The sequence below is a fragment of the Salvia splendens genome, chromosome 9 (assembly GCF_004379255.2).
Source record: "Salvia splendens isolate huo1 chromosome 9, SspV2, whole genome shotgun sequence".
Classification (NCBI taxonomy): Eukaryota; Viridiplantae; Streptophyta; class Magnoliopsida; order Lamiales; family Lamiaceae; genus Salvia; species Salvia splendens.
In genome coordinates, this window is record NC_056040.1 from 29,247,515 (window position 1) to 29,267,934 (window position 20,420).

At 40.6% G+C, this 20,420-nt stretch overlaps 3 protein-coding genes across 3 annotated transcripts; 1 reads left to right on the forward strand and 2 right to left on the reverse strand.

Annotated features, from left to right (window-relative positions):
• Positions 1-2,007: 2,007 nt before the first annotated feature.
• Positions 2,008-3,596, forward strand: LOC121747825. The gene is made up of 3 exons (XM_042141949.1): positions 2,008-2,295; positions 2,542-2,880; positions 3,083-3,596. The coding sequence occupies exons 1-3, from the start codon at positions 2,008-2,010 to the stop codon at positions 3,563-3,565; spliced, it is 1,110 nt and encodes a 369-aa protein (XP_041997883.1). The 3' UTR covers positions 3,566-3,596.
• Positions 3,597-3,624: 28 nt separating this feature from the next.
• Positions 3,625-6,421, reverse strand: LOC121747824 (protein EFFECTOR OF TRANSCRIPTION 2-like). Its single transcript, XM_042141948.1, has 3 exons — positions 6,231-6,421; positions 5,108-5,467; positions 3,625-4,705 (listed from the first exon to the last, which is right to left on the reverse strand). Exons 1-3 carry the CDS (start codon positions 6,330-6,332, stop codon positions 4,013-4,015), a joined length of 1,155 nt encoding a protein of 384 aa, XP_041997882.1. The 5' UTR covers positions 6,333-6,421; the 3' UTR covers positions 3,625-4,012.
• Positions 6,422-7,283: 862 nt separating this feature from the next.
• Positions 7,284-8,561, reverse strand: LOC121746787. Its single transcript, XM_042140719.1, has one exon. The coding sequence runs from the start codon at positions 8,320-8,322 to the stop codon at positions 7,414-7,416; it is 909 nt and encodes a 302-aa protein (XP_041996653.1). The 5' UTR covers positions 8,323-8,561; the 3' UTR covers positions 7,284-7,413.
• Between the last annotated feature and the right edge of the window lie 11,859 nt (positions 8,562-20,420).

The following is a 20,420-nucleotide window of genomic DNA, read 5'->3' on the forward strand; positions in this document are numbered from 1 at the left end:
AGAGGAGAGTAATTTATTTGAGAATTTTGCCCCACTATAATGAGATGTAGAGTGGAAGTTTATACTCTATTCGTCCCACAAGAATATGTATTTTTGGTTGAACATGAGTTTTAATGTATAATGGATAAAATAAGAGAAGTAGAAAATATATAATTAAAATATTATTAATGAAGAATGTGATCCATTTCATTAAAAAAATAAATTTAGAAAATACATATTCTTTTATCTTATGGGACGAAGGAGTATAAGTTATTAAAACCACATTTGGGAAAAGGGAAGGGGTTCCAAATTCCAATGGGCAGTAAGATCTGTGGGCGCGATTATAAAATTTGACGGAACATGATTCTATGTCACAAACAGCCCTACTCCTGGTCTAATATGAGTATTTGGTATTTTGTGGATTGCTAATTTCTTCTAACCAATTATTACTAGAGGTATCATTTCATGAGCTTTTTGAATCCTAAATACTCTTTCTTGCTCTATAAATTCAATATACAATGAGCGGACTTGAATCCATCATATCGAATAAGTAAGTCATTTCAAACTTTTATTATTCACTCCCACAAAAGTATGCATCCATCATCGAATAAGTAAGTTATTTCAAGCTTTTATTACTCACTCCCACAAAAGTTTTAATTGAACACAAATTTTAATATATTATTCGCTTTTATTACTCACTCCCACAAAAGTTTTAGTTGAACACAAATTTTAATATATAATTAATAAAATAAGAAAAACAGAATGAAAAAATAATTGAAGTATTATTAATAAAAAATTAGTTGCACCTCATTAGAGAGAAAAAATTTCCAAAATTAAAACGTGCATACTCTTGTGGAACAGACTGAAAATAAAATAGTGCGTACTTTTGTGAGATAGATGAAATAGTATTATTTGACCAAGGAAATCATTATTTAATATGGAGATCCTTTTGATTTTCCAAGCCAAGTTTTGAATATCAAAAGTGATATACTCCATCCGTCCCACTCTAAGTGCAATATTTCTAGTTTGGCATTTTATGTATTACTGTTTTGTGAGTAAATTGGAGAAATAAAGTAAAAGAGCGGAAAAATATATAGTCATGTGGTGTTTTTATATTTAAAAATGTGTCATTTAGAGTGAGACATACTACATATATCACTTAAAATGAGACATATTAAGAGTAGAACAGCCTAAAAAGAAAAATATGTCACTTAGAATGAGATAGAATAGAACACAGAGAGATGGAGTAGTTAGCTCAAAAACAGTTGTATGATCCATTGTCGTCTATTATTGTCCAAACCTAATATTGTGCCTTATACTATGTCTTTTTCATATGTATTCTATATATTATGGGAGGACATAGAGTTTTAGTTTGCTAGTACTACTATAGATTGATTTTCCTTCTTATTTTAACCATAGTTCCCTGAATTCTACTATTAATTAAATACTTATGTTTCATTTTTTTCAAACATAATTATTTAGTTGATCCATGATATAATGTTTTACAATTTACAGTTACAACTTATAGGTTAGCCATGAATCATTTTCAGTGAAAACATTGTAAATTGAGTAGTATAGGAAAAATGTAAAATATGTTTTCATTAATACGTGAGCATTAACAATTACATATGTGAACTATGGATAGAATCACGCAAAAATAGAGTCTTATATTCAAAAGTCAAGTTAAAAGTAATAATTGAATAAAATCAATTATCGAAGGCAATGTGGTTCTTGTAAATTTAGTGTGTCTATGTATTTTCTTATGTCATACACTATATGGCACGTGGGCATGATAAATAATCAAAGAGGATCACTCGGATCTTGTATACTTCCTAACACAAATTTATTTCGAAAAACATATCACATATCACGTAAAAATATTCATCGTGCCCACACGACTCCTACAACAACGCCAGCCCACCTAAAAATCATTTGAAAGAATCAAAAGAAAAAAATAGTTGATCATTGCAAGAGATTTTGTGCAATCTGAGAAAAATGGCGTCGGCTAAGAACAAGCAGAAATTAGTAATGCGGAAAATATGCCCGAATTTCGAGCGTGAGGACACACTGGAGACGGTGCTGGAGGTGCCGATCCCGGAGGAGATGTTCAGCCCATTGGGCAGCAACGGGGCTCAGCGGTGGCAGGCGATGGCATCGTGGATGAAGGCTCAGACGGCTGACAAGTGGTCATCACCGCTGGTCGTGGGACGGTACAACGAGATGAGCTTCATTCTTAGCATCGTGGGGTGCCCCATCCTCCCCTTCCAGATCCAAGTGGACCGTTCCGTTGAACGTGCCGTCAAGCACGCCTCCATCGTCAGTAGTAGTAGTAATAGTAATAGTAATAGTAGTAGTAGTAGTACTGCGTGTGAGTTGCTCAAGCAATAGAGAGGATAATGTGCGACCTTTAAATTTAAATTCAGTTACTAATTTAAATTTAAAGGCCGCACTAACTTGAACCTGAGATATTTGGCCTCAGGCATTAACCTTCATAGTCAGTAGTAGTAATATTAGTAGTAGTCCGGCCTTTTCCGTGACTGAGCGTGTGTGCATGCAATGCAGGAGGCGTCGACGGCCAAGTACATCGTGCAGCAATACATAGCGGCGATGGGTGGGCAGGCGGCGCTGAATGCCCTTAGCAGCATGTGCGTTGTCGGGCAGGTGAAGATCAGCGCCTCCGAGTTCTACCAGGGGGACGAGTCCGTCAAGACCAAGAGCAACGAGCAGGCTGGCGGCTTCGTCCTCTGGCAGAAGAATCCTGACAAGTGGTGCCTAGAGATGCTCATTTCCGGCTCCAAAATCATCTCCGGTAGCAACGGGAACCTCTCTTGGAGACAGTCCTCCAACCAACTCAGGCCCATCTCCAAGGGCCCACCCCGATTACTACGCCGATTCTTACAGGTATCTTATATGATGATCCTTTCCTTGGGTGGCACCAGATTTTATGCAAATTAATTTAAAGTAAGAGAGATGGAATAAAGTAAAGATAAATGTGTTTCTATTTTTAATAATGAGTTATTTTGGTTGGGACAAACTAAAAAGGAAAGTAGGTATTTTAATCAATTGCTTTGTTTCGCCACACTCTGAATCCTACTACTAGCAGGGACTGGATCCACGAGCCGCGGCCAATTTGTTCATAGATGCCGTCTGCATTGGCGAAAAGATCATCAACGACGAGGATTGCTTCATACTCAAGATCGACACCAACCAGTCCACGCTGGAGGCGCAGAGCAGCCCGAAGCATGAGATCATCCACCACACCATATGGGGCTACTTCAGCCAGAGATCGGGACTCCTCGTTAAGCTCGAGGACTCGAGGCTGCTCTCTGTCAAGACCTGCAAAGAAGATGGAGACGTTTTCTGGGAGACCAGCACCGAGTCTGTCATCGAAGATTACAAGCTCGTTGACGGCGTCAACATCGCCCACAGTGGCAAGACCTTCTTCACCGTATTTCGATACGGTGAACAGTCTGCAAACCACAAACGGGAGTTGCAGGAGACATGGAAGCTTGAAGAGGTTGATTTCAACGTCTACGGATTGAAACCCGAATTCTTTATGCCTCCAACCGAATTTAAGCTGATATGAATGTACAATCTGATTCTTTTTAGGATCACTAGCAATAAATTAATTGGTATACTAATGTGTTCATACATGACTTGCTCTTTTTATTATTGTTACAAGTTTACAACAAATTTGTTCCAATTATATACAACATTCTGGAATTTGCTCATCATACAAGACAACACCTTCATCCTCCGCCCTCGTCAACGCGCAATTTCGCACAAAATGAAGCCGATCTAAGTGTTTGATCAATTATTAACTATGCAGCTACAGCTTGTATGATCATCTTCAGTAAATACACGGGCAATCGCACGTAACCTTCCTTCAACTTCACATCTTCGTTCACATCTTCATATCTAGATGTAGTCAATCTTGCCAACAATCAGCTGTCTATCAGAGCTTAGGAGTTGAAGAATTACGTTGGTTAGCTCAGTCGGCTGATAACTAAGCAACGTTTCCATAGTTCTTCGTCTACGAGCTTAGTTTGGATCTGCGGATCCTCCTTCCTTTATGCTCCAAACACCTTTTATTTCCTTGAACAGGGCATCTTTTACAAGGAGAACCATCTTCCAAAATAAATCCACAAGTGAGGTTAACCTTTTTGCTAGTGGCTTTCTCACAAGGATGACGGTTCTCTGTGATATATCTCCGTGTCTGATCTTGAAAATCGTTACACTCTTGATCAGTTTCTACACTAGATTTCAGGCTGGCTGCATTAGGAGGAACTCTTACTTTTGTATCCAACTTTAAACTATATCCGCTGATTCTCGGCCCTTTGTGCACAGCACATCGTTTTCTTCCTGCAACTGGTGATGAAGTGCAAACAGATCCGTGACCAGTGGCAACTCCACAAATATTATCACCAAACTCGCCACAATCAGATTGTACCGGTCTTGCCTGCAACCTCCTAACTCCAAGTATTCTCGAGAATATTGAACTATTACCCGTGTTAGAGCCGTTTCCGATTTTAATGCCCACTTCCCTCTGCTTGGAGAACAGAGACTTTTTAGCAAGAAGAGAAAACTTGGATGCGCTTTCAAGGAGTTCAAGTTTTTTGTAGATATCATCTTGGCGGCGTGAAACATTGCTGCCTTTGTTCCATGCATAATCAAATCTGTCAAGCAGCTGTTTCTCAGTTATCTCGGCTTCCTTCTTACTTTTCATCTGAAAACAAAATTCAAGAAATGAGACCAAGTCCGATACTAAGACAAATTAGCAACATCAAACATTGATATGTTATCCAAGGATTCAATTTGAGTTTAGACTTTTGATTCACACACGACAGACTACCTTAATTGTCCATGCTTTACTGGAGAAGCACCAAGTATCATTACAATTTACAAGTATACATAGTTTCGACAATTTCATCCACAACTATAATTTTGAGCCAAATTGTTGAGTTTCATGCACAATTTTCTTTATCCGCGTCCCAAATAAGCAAACCTATGAGAGATTAAGATGAAGAGCATGATCCAAACATAATCATAATACAGTCGGTGCAACGCAAGTTTCTCATTTTTCTGCAAATGGACAATTATGTTGAGGAAACGCAGATATAGTACTTACAGGAGCACATCTATATACGATTGGCAGCCCTCTTGAGAATATATCTGTAAACAATCCGAGTCCCTTATGAGCAAAAACACTTTGGCAATCAACAGTCTTGCTAGTTGAACAACCATTTTCCAAATGGGCACCATTACGGCCATACTGCTGCAGTCTGATCCTAAGATTATCGGCCTGTCCAAGATATACGGGAATGACAGAAGCTGAGTCCAGTTTTCTGGTTTCTTTTCCAGATTGTGCAACCCCGAGCTCATAAACTCCTGGACATGAAGTCCAGTTAGGGAGGTTTTGCGTCCTGTACCTTTCTACTCCTTCTTTTCCCATCGAATGGTCTTCCCAATCGAAAGCTCCTATTAGAATCTGATCATTACAATGCTATACATCAGCATCAAAATAATGCAGTGACAGGAACCTAAACTCCTTCAACTCTTGCTTCTAGACTATAAACATTCACTACAAAAAAACTTATCGTTTTAGGGACACAAAAATTGAGACGCAATTACTAGCGATTGGAAATTTTAAAAAATAACCATAATTTAGGACGCAAAAGAAAGCGTCCCTATGAGCAAATTATCTTAAATCTTTTGCTTGTTTAGGACACTTCTATTTGCATCCCCTAATTTTAGTTGGGACACTAACAATAGGGACACATTATGAAGCTTTAATGGTATAATTAGCAACACAAATTAGCGTACTTGATAGCATTAAAAAGTGTCCATATCCGATTTTTTTGTTGTAGTGATTGTTTGGAAACAATTGTCAGTCTCATTCCTTTGGCAATTAATTTTCCATTCACATCTCGCTAATGCTAAATTGTGGTATAACTTATAAGCATCTATTTTGAAATTGTGAATAATAACTAACTTCCTTGCATCATTAATCCAGAAATCAAAGGTGGAGATACCAATGGTAGCCTCTGAGTATTTTCAATTTTTATCTAAATAGGTCTACGCTCTAAAAAAGCCCCAATAAGAGAATTCTCCCCATTTTTCTTCTTGTTCGAGAGTTAAAGTCAACCAGAGAAACAAGATCAATTAATTCGTCAAGAGCACAATTGAAAAGCACGGATAACAGAAGTTATGCAGCTAGAAATAGAAAGATTGTTAAATTGAGGAAAGATAACCTTCCAATGGGAGAAAGCAGAGTCGTGTTTGGTGCGGCGGAAATCTTCTCTCTTCAGCCGTGTGGTGGTGTCGGAAGCGGAGCTGCGCGATCGAACTCCCATTGAGCTGAGCTGAGCTGACCGTTGAGAATGGTATCACCATGGGATTCTCTATTCATCCTAATTCAAATCAATAACATGGAATCTGCAGATTTGGGCCTTTTGCTCCTAGTGGGCCGACTCCAAATCATCCCTACCGTTCAACTATATATGTACTCTCTTCGTCCACCATTTGAAGTCCCGGTTTACCATTTTAGTCTGACCGCCATTAGGAGTCTCCGTTCATTTTTACTATAAACCGACGGTGAACGAGCGGTCAAACAACCGCTTAAGTTGAGACTTAAACACCGACAGCTTCACGACATCGCTCGGGATCCAGTCGATTGGCTAAATTCTCGTCGAAAAAGTTGATTTTCCACTACGTTGGGATCGCTCATCTTCTGGGCGCCGTGCCTCGTCTTCCTCGAGGTGGAAGCACTCGTAGGCGGTGTTGGCAAAAAACAACCTATTTCTTCTTTCTTATTTTACTCACTCTTACTTTATTCTCTCTTCATTTCTCTACCATTTTCCTCTCCTACCTTATTCTTCCTTCATTTAACTCATTTTTATCACAATTTTTTAATTCTTGTGCAGAAAAGAAACGTTTCTACTACAGATGGGTGGAAGAATTATTCATTTCAAACTCTCACGTCTCACCCAGAAGAAGCATCCAAAGTTAAATAAGTACTCCATCCATCCCATAAAAATATAGACATTTTCCATTTTGAGATGTCCAATAAAAATAACTCTTCTTTTTTTGGCAACTTCTTTCTATCTAATAAGGTGCGTCATTCTCCACTAACAATATTATGATTACTTATTTTTATCTCTCAATTACTTTAACAATTTTGTATTAATTCTCGTATCGTCCCAAATGTCCATATTTTTGTGAAACGACTTGAGTAAATCAAAAAGCCCTTTAACTATGATAATATATCTATCTAAGATAGATTCTCCTGATAAAAAAATAAAAAATAAAAAATAAAAATAAAAAATTAAAAGTCAAAGATATTACTCTAAAATAATCTTGAACAACAATCTATCGCCTGAGAATTGATATCATTCATCAGTTTCATAGCATCAATCAATTATATAAGGTAACAATCTACGGTTTGCAGCGATCAAACGTTATGACGAAGCAGGGGAGCACAGCCCTCGGATTAAAAACCAGAATCTCATCCTCCTCGTTATTTCCCAACACCGAATCGAACCCTGGATCCTCCTTATCCACCTCCCACGGCTCGCACCCAACCCGACCCGCAACAACCCGGCACACGAGCACAGCCCGCCTGATGTTCATGAACCCGAACTCTTCCTCGATGTCCGCCGGCATCGACACGTGTGCGGCGTAGCCAGTCGGCAGCGTCGAGATTCCGTCCATCTTGGGCGAGAATCCGCTACGGATGATCCCGCACAGGCTGCAGTAGACCCGCCCGCACACGCCCGACTCGAGCTCGCCGCACGCGAAGGTGGTGCAGTGGAACCTCAGCAGCTCGTTGCCATCGGCCGCGCACCGCCCCGCCGCGGCCGCGCGTGACTTGACGCGCTCCCGGTGCTCCTCGAAGCGGGAGGTGATCGTCGGGCTGTTGTGGATTTTGAGGACCCGGTCGATGTTTGGGATTCGGGATGGGTCGGGCCAGCCCGTTTTGAATATGATCCGCACGACGTTCTCGTCGCCGTCGGGCAGCTCTGAGATGAGGTGGGTGGTGGAGCGGTGGCGCTCGAGGAAGTGCGGCGATTGGAATACTTGGCTGCAGGCGGAGCACGGGTGCGTGTCAGCGGTGAGGTTTAAGGAGCGCGTGGAGGAGGATGGAGAGCGGGTCGGGGGTGGTGGTGGTACTGGGTTAAAATTAGAGGATGCGGATGCGGATGAGGAGGAGAAGAGGCGTTTGAAGAAGGAGATGATGTAGCTTTTTGGAGCGAAGGAGGAGTTGCGGCGGCGGAGGCGAGGTGAGGCGGAGAAGCAAGGGATGTGGAGGAGGAGGAGGAAGACGATGAAGCGAATGCTAACCATAGTTTTGTGAAGGGAATAATTGAGGTTTGAAACATGGAAATAATGGAGTAATATTTATTGGAGGGGGGACGAGTGCTGGATGAATAAAGCTAAAATATGGTGGGTCGAAGCTATCTTGGATTCTAGAGAAAAGAATTTTACATTTCATTAGCTTCTTTTGTGTTGGTTTTGGTATTTGATGTTATTGGTTACTTATATGTTTCCAATAATTATTTTTCTTTGTATCAACTACAAAATACAATGTAGTTCATATATTCATCTTTGTACGATTTTAAGATTTTTGTCGAACAAGCAAGTAACATAATACATACGTAAAAAATTAACATAAAAACATTATAGGAAATATCAAAACCCTAAATTATACTATCATGGATACCACTGAACAAAATCTCGTGCCAGAAACCATATGTTTCATATTTATTGAGACGAGGAGTATAATAATAACTAGTAGTAATATAATTCAATTTCCAATAATATCCATGTTGACATTTTTTACACATCGAGTTGACATCTCGTAAGATTTGATATTGTCAGAGCCTGCATTTCGTAAGATTTGATATTGTCAGAGCCTGCATTTCGTAATGATAGAAAACACAAGTGATTGCTACTAGGTGGGGGGATTAAGAAGGCGGGGAAGAAAGGGGGGGAAATGAGGAGATGGGAATACATGGACATTCAAAACGAAAGATCACTTATTATATACTCTCTTCGTCCCACAATAATTGTCACTCTTGGTGTTGGTACGAGTTTTAAGGAATGTAAAGAAAAGTTGGTTGGAAAAGTTTGTGGAATGTGGGACCCACTTTTTTTTTTGGTTTTATAATAAAATGTGGGACCTACTTACCATATATGGTAAAAATGAAGTGTGACAATTGTTGTGGGACGGACCAAAATGGAAAATAGTGACAATTATTTTGCTTTAAAATTCCCACAACACTAAACATTTTCCATTTTTGTTAAAGTAGGTTTCAATTCGACTCAAATCTATCCTAAATCCATAGCCAATTTTATAAAGTAACACTAGTCATAAATGTAATTACACTTGTAACTTATAACTGTGATTATTATTATGAAATAAAAATAATTATTATGCTAAATAAAAATGTATTATTATTATTATTATTATTATAAGTAAAAGCGATTATGTTCATGATCTTGATTACATACAATCTGAATTGTTTATGTGAAGCAGTTATTTCATACCAATACACGAAATATCTCATCAACCACGTATACAAACCCCTTAAAATAGAATAAGATTAAAATGATGCACTTAAACTAAGAAACAGAGGAGGAGAAGAGGAATGTAAGAACTAAATAATGCTGACTACCTGATTTCTAATGTACAGAAACATAAAAGTACAGATATTATGTACATAAACACAAAAGTATACATATTATGCATAGAAGCACAAAAGTATAAGCAGTCCATTACACATTCATGTGCTCGGACTATCAACTGCCGAAGTTGGTATGACAGCTTATGGATTTAGACTATTTATTGCATCTCTAATAATTCAGACATTATTTGAACCAACTGAACATGCAAGTATTACAAGATAGTTTCAGCTTAGAGGCAGTTGTTTTACCCAACTGGGAATTATGATAAAAAAATCAGAATCAGTTGATAGAATGAACTTACTCTCCACAAATGCAAACCGGATGTAGGACATATAGATTATCATCTAGAATCACCACTGTAAATGTAAACCTAAGACCAATACTCCAAATTTTATCCAACACAGACCATTACAACTCACCAATTGCATGCCTATATCACATTGTTAATTAATTCGACTATTGCATCCCCTCCAGTAGTATGAGCACCATGTTCTCAGAGTTGTGACAATGGACTTTGTATCTCAATTATATGTCTGACGATTAACAAATAGCTTTAAGATCAGCTGCACAAAGTTCAAGTTGTGACAACAGCCTTGCATATTAGCTTCAATATCAGCTGCACAAAGTTAAATTAATACAAAAAAGAAACTTTTATTTATTAATAATAAAAAAATTTACATTGCACTTTGTTGTCAAGTTGACAACAGACTTCGTAGCACAATTATATGTCTAAAGATGAACAAATAACTTCAAGATCAGTTGCACAAGGTTCATATACGATCCCGGAATCGAACCCTACCCCTCTTTCTTTCTCTCTCCATCTCCACTTCTTCAGAAACCCTAAAGCTCTCCACCTCCTCCAACTAGCGCCAGCCTTTAATGGCTGTGAAAGCTAGAAATTGAGCTTGATTATCTCGAATCGAACCCTATCCCTATCCCTCTCACTCACTCTCTCCACTTCTTCAGAAACCCTAAAGATTCCATCGAATCGAACCCTATACCTCTTACTCTTTCTCTCTCTCCACTTCTTCAGAAACCCTAACTCCCCAACAATGCCAACTCCTCGCGGCCCTTCAATGGAAGATGAGTTCTCTATCCAAAGTGTTGATTTCGGGTCTCAATTTAATACGCAGATGCCAGAATTTGAACATCAACCAATGTCAAACTCAAGGTCAATCATTAGCAATTCTCCAGAACATTCTCGTCCAATGTATTAGGTGCAGGTCAATCGTGAGCCATTCTCCAGCAAATTCACGTCCAATGCTATGGTTGCAGTCACTTGAGGAGTCCACCCACTTCTACACAAGTGTGCTCGGTATTGAGCGAGTGGCTAGGCCATCCTCCTTCACTTTCCCGAGAGTTTGGCTCCACAGGCATGGGATAGGTATCCACATTCTCTTGACCGAAGATGTGAACAAGCTATCGAAGAAGACGCCCCTCGACCCCAGAAAGAACCATGTGTCATTCTAGTGTGAGGACTTGGAGGCAGCCGGTCAGAGGTTGGTCGCACTAGGCATTGATGCCGTGCGACAGACCATCGTCGAAGCTGGAGTGGTGGTGCATCAGATCTTCTTCCATGACCCGGATGGGTACATGGTAGAGATCTGTAGCTGCACCAACCTCATGGTGGTGCCGATCTAGCCGTTCCTGTTTCCCGATGGTGCCGATTCTAGCTGTCCCTGATAGTATATCGCTTTCTCAATATCTTTAATATCATGATTTGCGGCCTTTCTGTAATTGCCCCTATTATATTTTAAGGATCTAATTGATAAGAAAGATTTGGGTTAAAAAAAAAGTTTAGATGTTTCTATGCATGAAGATTCTCAGCTTTCTCTTTAGCCGATGAAGTTTATTTCAATTCTATGTACTTCGTCAAATCGACAAAGTCTAGCATAGACAAATCGCATACCTTTATAATCTTTGAAGAAGCTTTCAAGTTGAAATTTTCTTTTGAGCTCTTCCTCATTAGTGAGGAGGAGGGGGATGAGTTCACATTCTTATCAGGATTGGGATTCGAGTAGGATAACTTTATATTGTCAGTAGTGGTGTTTAGAAAATGTATTAAATTTTGATGTAGAAAACAAGTAGAAAGTGTGGTGAATGATTTATGGTGTAGAGAGAATATAGAGAGTGACTTAGATTTAGATTGTTATGACATGGTGTACAAGGAGTCGTATTTATAATTAATAAGAAACTATCTAGTATGAAAAACTTAAAATACTTAAGAACCATCTAAATAATTGAATCATACTTATATTCTAGATGATTGAATTTCTCTTTAATATAGTGAGAATAATTAAGAATTATCTAGAAATTTGCACCACTCTTAATACACTCCCATTTTTGCATGTACGAGTTATTATTCATTTTGACAATATTTCATTTCAATGTATCTGAATGGACTCTTAGAAAATGGTATCAAAGCCAAGATGGTTTGGGTCGGGCTCTAAAAGGACTTGCTTAGGGTAGGGCCCTAATAAGTCATGTTAGAATCAGGCCCTGGATAATCTAAGGGTTAGGCTAAGGAAAACTCAGTTTAGACGCGAGCCCAGAATGACTCGATGTATCAACTACGTTCCCAACTTGTTAGAAAAGTATTCAAATTAGCCTTGTACATCGATCGAATAGAGTTGCACACTTTCCTCCTGACTTAGTACTTCAACCTACACACTTTAGCAACTATTTTGCAGAAATTATCCAATTAAGCACGTTATCCTGACCAGTAACCAAGGCCTAGAACGAGACTCATCAAACTGCTCACACTTAACACACTTGTCCTCAAGTATGAAGAAACAGGTCAAATAAAAACAATGAGTCTAGTTCGCCAGCTTGGTTATCTCCTCTGACCAACCTAAGAGTCTAAAAACTAAAAAGACTATAAAAACATATAACTGACTCACATAAAACACGTAACAACAAAACAGACAAAAGAAAAAAAACATTTAAACATATTACACAGGCTATATTTTCAATCAATCCTCCCCCTTGGGTTGAATCAATCCGGCTGTAAACAACTCCGAAATTCTGCTACCCTCCCATTCACCTGCTAGTCTATCCGCTTGTCAAGATCGCCACTCTTATTGCTAAACCACGTATGCTTCGAGCTTAGATCTCACAAGTAGCTCCTAAGGGTCTTACAAGGGTTGTAATGGGGCTAGAGGGTTATGATGTATAGGTTAGGTCCTAGGGTATCTAAGTTCAAAATTATTTTTATTGTGGAAAATGGGGAAGACATGAATGGTAAGGACAATTGACAAGGTTCTTCTCGATCAGGCTTCAAGTCTTCTCTTCTTCGCTCAACCAGCTAGTTATTAGGATCATTGGACATTTTGTCCTTATTTGCACTCATCTTTTTGTTTTCTCTTCTTTTGGACCAGATGTAGACTCCTGGTCAGTTTTCTCTTCCTTTATTTCTTGACTCCTCTTATTTTTATCTTCTTTTTGAGACCATGGTGTATGTTCCTGGTCGTTTTCTTCTTTTTCTTTTCACTCTCTCTTTTATTGGTTAAGGTTGCATTTGCTCTTTTTCCAATTTTTTTTTCTTTTTCTTCTAACTGGTTTTTGTGCCTTGCCTCTTGGTCAGTTGCCCATGCCTCATGCTCTTTCTCATACATGCTCCGTGTGGCTTTTTTAGGTTACATAAGAAGGGTTTTAAAAGGTTTAAAATGGTTGCTAAGGGTAGGATATTTTTTTAGGGGGGATTTCCTACCGCCCTTAAGATTACTACTCGCAGTCACATTGCCCTAGGCATCATATGATAGCCACTCTTTGTTCTTTTAACTGTTTAGTGGAAAGTGGTTCCTTTTTAGGCTTTTAACTGACCATTTCAAGAGGGCTTTCGCAATTGGCTTCTAATTGGGCTTTTCTCTCATACTTGCATCTTATAAACTAGCATGGATCTAAAAAAGGTGGTTTCTACTCTTAGTGTGTTTTATTTCCATCGGTCATCTCACCTTAAGATTGGATCAGTTGAGTTTTAAGCCCGTGTTTTAACACATATCCTTAAAAAAACTTAACCTAAACTGACTTACTAGGGACTGACTTGACACATGACAACACATATACAATTACATTGGTCATTATCTTCCCCCTCCCACTCCATCCTTGCTTGCCCTCAAGCGAGCTTAGTGAAGTGGAAAATAGGATGGCCAGTATTAAACACGTAAAAACGCAGAAAACCAGAAAACACATAACACATGGAAAACATATTATATATAAAACTTCTCACTCTTAGACTATGCAATAGGATAAGTGGGAGAAGAATAACGAACATAGAGAGCTGATAAGGCTCGTTTCATGCATCTATTTTAGATATAAATTCTGTGTTTTCTATAGTGCTAACACGCATTTATAAGTCCAGGTGCATGAAAAATCTGCTAGACCCAGGAAGGAAGAGCAATCACCAGGAGAGCAATCACAAGGGCAGATGAAATAGAAGAGAAAAAGTGAAGAAAAAGAGTGAAATCCTCAAGGGCACAATTGTCAATTCACGAAGTCTGTTGCCCTAGGGATTTGAGCCACGTCTATAAATACAAGGAAGCTTGCGATAAGAAGGAGGCTCTTAGTTAGAAAATTTCCTTGGGTATTTCGGCCTGCTCTGAATTTACACACTTAGCTCGCGCACTTGGTTCCATGGGAGATCTGGGGTAGTATAGTGTGGTGTTTTGTTCAGCTTGGAAGTGTAACACCACTCCGATAAGAAGCAAAGAAACAATATACTTTTCGCACGTACTCTCTCTCGCCGATTTCCTTGCCGGAAATTCGGCGACTGTTTTGTGACTTGATTTGCAGTTTATGGTTAATCTAGTTTCGTTTTCAGTTTTGTTTTGGGATCTGATGCTTACTGTTCTGTTTACTGAGTTGGATGCTTTTCGCAATTGAATTGTTGATCGGAGTTGAGATCGAAGTTGATCTATTGAATTGAGGTTGAATCGGAGTCGGAATGGTATAGAACATTGTGGATCTGGTTTAGTTGGTGATGAATCTGATAGATCTAGCTTAGATTTTCTTCTGATTGTTCGAATCTGAGTACGTGAGTTTGGATCTACATGGAAATCTCTGTTGTCGCTGATTAACTTGGTCCAGTTGATTAGATCTAATAGTTCTTAGTTTAATCTTAGCGTTCATTGTTTGATTTGAAGTATGCTCTGTTTTTATGTTATGTTTTGTTCATTTCGTGCCCGCTTGTTGAAGAAGATGATGTCGATCAGTAGTTATAGTCGATTTTGCTTTAGTTTGTTAATTGCAGCTTTCTGTCAGTAGCCAGTTAGGGAAATCTGTTTTGTCGTTAATTTTGCATGTCTTGTGCCTAGCTATGTTAGAAAACTCATTTACTTGACCCAGGAAGTTTGGTGAATATTCTACGTTGAATTTTGTTCTGAACCATGCATGCAGTTATATTCTACGTATTTTCAATTCTCCAGATCTGGTAGTTAGAATAGATTAGATTTAATTTCCCAGGCCTAGTAGTTAAAACTCAACCCTCATGTTGCGTGGCAGTAGTCGAACCATCTAAAAGTTCCCTCAATGCATTCTAACCCTTCCGTCCTCGTGGATTCGATCCCGACTTCACTATACTAGCCAATAGTGTAGAGGGTTGAGGTTTTGAAGCGGGGGTTGCTGCGACAACGACTGCATTCTGAAAGTTCATGATCTCCTAGGCCCTGTGCTCTAGCGAATCCTCTGGACCTAGGAATTCACCATCAAAAGAATCATACAGTCAGCACATCTCCCGGACCCTTTAAATGGCGCCGTTGCCGGGGATGGATGGCGTTATTTATGTTGTGTTTAGGGACTTTTGGCGTACATAGTTTTAATTTGTTGTTTTTTCGTTTTCTTTTCAGTTTATGAGTAGAGGTTCATGGTTTGGACACTGGAATAGCTCATCTGGTTGGAAAGAAGCTCAAACTAGTTGGCAGATCAAGAAAACAGTCTCCCCTATTACTACCCGCTCTGGGTTGACAATGGGAGATCCGGTCCAGCTGAGTTCGGAAAGTGACGAAGACCTAGTCCCACCCATCAAGGAGGAAGTTGAGTCAACTGCAGACTCAGACGAAGAAGGAACCGTCAGAATGGCGGCTGAACCAGACAACGATCCAGAGATCGGTTAACTCAACGCTCATTTGAAAGGCGACCCGGCACAAGCGATAGTGATCACCCCAACTCAGAGGTTAATAGACATCAAGAACAATGTACTGGCGGTTATGCCACACTTCTATGGCTGTAAGACAGAATGTCCCTACGAGTTCCTACACGAGTTTTGCAAGCTCTGCCACATTCAGAAGAGGCCACCCAACTCAACCGAGGAAGACTATAAGCTAAGTGCTATTCCTTTCGCACTGAAGAGAGAGGCAAATACCTGGTTACTAAGGCTGCCGGCAAACTCTATAAGCTCGTGGGCGGATTTTAGGCTATTATTCTTGGACTATTTTTTCCCGTCGAATAAGACGAATGCAATTAAGAAAGAAATTCTGGCATGTCGATAGGATTATGATGAGTCTCTAAGCCAGTATTGGTCGTGTTTCAAGGGATTGCTTGATTCATGCCCGAACAACCGAATATGCGAAGCAGAGGTTTACAACATCTTTTATGAAGGGGCGAATCCGGAATCCAAGGATTTACTAAACTCTTCGAGCGAGGGAAATTTCACCAAGAAGCACGTCAGCGAGGCCCGAGATATTTTGGGTAGGCTGATCGATGCTAAGAAGGCGTACGACTCACCTCGCACCATCCTTAAAAGGGGGAGTGTAGAGGAAGTGAATGTGCAGAGTGAAGAACGGATAGATGCAAGGTAGATAAGCTGGAGAAAGCAATTCTGATTGCCTTAGGGAAGAACAATCCCTCAGACCTAGGAGAAAAGAACAAGCAAATGCCGGGTCTAGAGGAAGTATTCCAGTGCTATGTTCAGCAAAACGAGGGAGATATCCAAGATCAGGAAAATGCCACGGGGAGCTAGAATCCTAACGGAAGTTGGAACTCAGGCATGCAAAGGGATGCTCCCTGGAGGGACCACCCAAACTTTAGATGGTCCGACAATAATATGAATCTACCACCCCAACAACAGAGCAACAACTATTCAAATCCTCAGGAGCGGCAACCGAACTGGGTGAACAGAAATCAGGAGGGGAATAATTGGGGCAACCGGCACCAAAATGACCATCCCAACTGGGCAAACAGGAATCAAAATAACCCAGCAAGTTCATATGTGCCGCCAAATCAAAGGAATTACCAAAGCAACACTCAAAATTCTCAGCCCAACCACCAAGGCCATCAGGGACAGAATCCTCAATACAACAACCCTCCAGGAAACTTCCGCCCGAATCAGAGGAATAGTCCAAACCACCCTCCAGGGCCGAATACCAGCCATCAGAGTTCTAGACAGCCAAAAAGCATTGACGAATTGGTGAATGATCTGGTGAACTCGCAGCAGCACATTCAGAACAACATGCAATCTAACAATGACGTGGTGCATAAGCTTCAAGATGCGCAAACTGAGCAGAAGGCGGCCATGGACATGTTAGCGAAATAGCTCTCTGAGATCGCGACTTCTTTGAGCGAGATGCGCGGGAACGAAGGAAGGATCCCCGCCTTGATTAAACCACCAGATAGGGAAAACATCAGCCAGATAACCCTAAGATCGGGGCGTGGATATGGCGGACCGAGTGTGAAGAAAGATGAAGGACCCACTCCAACTTCACTTGGGAAGGAAACCGAAACAGAGGAAACTGGAACAGGGGAAGCTGAAACAGGGGAGATTAGAACAGAGGATGATGATCAGGACAAGAACGGTGAAAAACCAGTACCCCGAGAAGCTGACCAACACTTCTCTGGCCCAGGAGTTGAGGTAGAGATAGAAGAGATCCGGAAAGAAATTGGAGAATCTTCCAAGGGAGACGTTCGCAACAATGAAAGGCAAGTGAAACCCTTTCCCTACAAAGGGGAACTTAGGAAGAAAAAGAAGGATCCAACGGACTTCAAGGAAATTTTTGGGAAGATGGAAATTAATCTACTGTTTCTCCAAGCTTTAAGCTGCCAATCTTCAGCAAGTTTATCAAGGAGTTTATCGCTGGAAAGACTAAACCCAACGGGAAAATAGTGATTGGAGAAACCGTGTCGGCAGTGATTCAGAAAAGAAGAATGCCCTCCAAGCGTACTGATCCAGGTATGTTCACTCTCCCCATTTCGATTGGGAACATTAAAGTCTAGCATGCTATGTGTGATCTAGGTGCATCAATAAATGTTTTACCGCTTTCGCTTTATATGAAACTGGAAGGAGTGAGAATGGCTGATACGAAGGTGGTAATTTAATTAGCTGATAGGTCGTGCATCAGTCCCGAGGGCGTGTTAGAAAATGTAATAGTCAAAGTGCATGATTTTTTGTATACTGCTGATTTTCACGTTATCAGGATGAGTGAGTACCATTCTGCTGAGTCTAGCAGAGTGCTCTTAGGAAGACCATTTTTACGCACCGCTAAGACAATCATTGATGTTTTTGATGGAACTATTTGCTTAGATTATCATGGAGAGAAGTTTACTTTTAACATTGATGAGACTATGAAAAAGCCACTGGATATATAAAATATGCATGTTGTAGATGTGATTAACCCCCTGGTCCAAGAACTTATTGAGACAGAATTGATGCAGGAACAGGTGGAAAATTCAGAATTGAGTCACTCCATGGACAAGGAGGTGGACAATTGGTGCAGTGTAGTAAACACACTGGGAATGACAGATGAAGAGTTAGCCGAAGCAATTCTGGAATTCTGTAAGAGCCCTGAATCTACCGGGTCTAAGGAGTCAGCTTGTGTAGCCAAGGTGGAAAATTTACCTGAGCCTGAAGGATTAATCACCAAGGAGGTAAAGAAGAACCCATTACCCCAGGATACAAGTTCAGCAAAGAAAGAACTGAAGACATTGCCTCCCGGCCTCAAATATGCTTATTTGGAAGAAAACGAGATGTTCCCGGTGATCATCAACAACAACCTGACCAGGAAGCAGGAATTACTTGAAGTGCTCAGGAGGAATAAGACAACAATAGGATGGACTCGGTCAGACCTGGTGGGAATCAGTCCTGACCTCTGCATGCATCACATTCGTTTAGAGGAAGGAGCGAAACCCCACCGAGACCCACAGAAAAAGTTGAACCCGAACATGAGAGAAGAGGTTCTGAAGGAAGTGCTCAAGCTGCTGTCATTGGGGATCATATACTCCATACCCGACAGTAAGTAAGCCCCGTCCATATGGTACCAAAAAAGTCAGGAATCCAAGTGGTGACAAATGAGAAAAATGAGTTGGTGCCTACAAGACTAGTAACCGGTTGGCGGATGTGCATCGATTACCAGAAACTAAATGAGGCCACGCGGAAAGACCATTTTCCGTTACCATTCATAGACCAAATGTTGGAAAGGTTGGCATGCAAGAAGTTTTTCAGTTCCCTAGACGGATACAGTGGATACTTCCAGATTTACGTTAATCCAGAAGATCAGGAAAAGCCAACCTTCACGTGCCCATTCGGGACGTACGCATATAGAAGGATGCCTTTTGGATTGTGTAACGCACCAGACACTTTTCAGAGGTGCATGATGAGTATTTTCTCAGACTTGTTGGAGGAATGTATCGAGATTTTTATGGATGACTTCACGGTCTACGGAAATTCCTTCGAAGCTTGCCTCGCCAATTTGGATCTGGTATTACAAAGATGCAGAGAGAAAAATCTGGTGCTGAACTTTGAGAAATGCCACTTTATGGTACAGGAGGGAATTGTTCTGGGACACGTTGTCTCGGAAAAGGGTATTCAGGTGGATAAGGTAAAGGTAGACGTAATCTCAAGGCTCCCGTATCCTATGAATCAGAAGGAGATTAGGGGATTTCTGGGCCATGCTGGGTTCTACCGATGGTTTATCAAAGACTTTGCAAAGATCGCACAACCACTTACCCGCCTCCTGCAGAATGATGTAGACTTCAACTTTGACGACATGTCATGGGGCCTTCCAACTTCTGAAAGAAAAACTTGTATCAGCCCCCATTATCAGAGCTCCAGACTGGAATTATCCCTTTGAAGTAATGTGTGACGCCAGTGATTATGCAGTCGGAGTAGTCCTAGGTCAAAGAATTGAAGGGAAGAATTATGTGATTTTCTACGCATCGAAAACCCTGAACCAAGCCCAGAAGAATTATGACACCACGGAAAAAGATATGTTGGCTGTCGTGTACTCCTTTGAGAAGTTCCGACCATACTTGTTGGGGTCGAAAGTAATAGTATTCACTGATCACGCAGCGATCAAGTATCTACTGGCAAAGAAGGAGTCCAAGCCACGGCTGATCCGATGGGTGTTATTACTTCAAGAGTTCGACTGGGAAGTGAAAGACAAGAAGGGCGCCGAGAACAGGGCAGCTGACCATCTCAGCAGAATTTTTCAAGGAGATACTGAAAAAGCTATACCAGATGCGTTCCCAGAGGAACATCTATACTTTATAGGGGAGACCTCGAGCCTGATCTGTTGGGATAAGGTGATGGTCGCAACTAGAGCAGGAGTTTCTGACAAAGGGAAGTACCAGCTGAATGCAGAAGCATGGTTCGCTGACTAAGCAAACTATTTAGTCACGGGGGAACTGCCCAGTGCTCCAGAGATTTCCCAGGCCCAAAGGATGAAAATCAGAAGCAAGGCCAAGTACTATTTTTGGGATGATCCGTATCTATGGAGAATGGGATCCAACCAAGTAATCAGGAGATGCATTCCAGAAAGGGAGCAAAGAAA

Bases quoted from the DNA above. Each gene is read 5' to 3' on its own strand.
- LOC121747824 (XM_042141948.1), bottom strand. From the start codon at position 6,332: ATGGGAGTTCGATCGCGCAGCTCCGCTTCCGACACCACCACACGGCTG. The intron at 5,468-6,230 runs GTTATCTTTCCT...TGTAATGATCAG, and splicing joins CTGCTTTCTCCCATTGGAAG to ATTCTAATAGGAGCTTTCGA. The intron at 4,706-5,107 runs GTAAGTACTATA...TTTTGTTTTCAG, and splicing joins TCGTATATAGATGTGCTCCT to ATGAAAAGTAAGAAGGAAGC.
- LOC121747825 (XM_042141949.1), top strand. From the start codon at position 2,008: ATGCGGAAAATATGCCCGAATTTCGAGCGTGAGGACACACTGGAGACG. The intron at 2,296-2,541 runs GTCAGTAGTAGT...CATGCAATGCAG, and splicing joins CCGTCAAGCACGCCTCCATC to GAGGCGTCGACGGCCAAGTA. The intron at 2,881-3,082 runs GTATCTTATATG...TACTACTAGCAG, and splicing joins TACTACGCCGATTCTTACAG to GGACTGGATCCACGAGCCGC.
- LOC121746787 (XM_042140719.1), bottom strand. From the start codon at position 8,322: ATGGTTAGCATTCGCTTCATCGTCTTCCTCCTCCTCCTCCACATCCCT.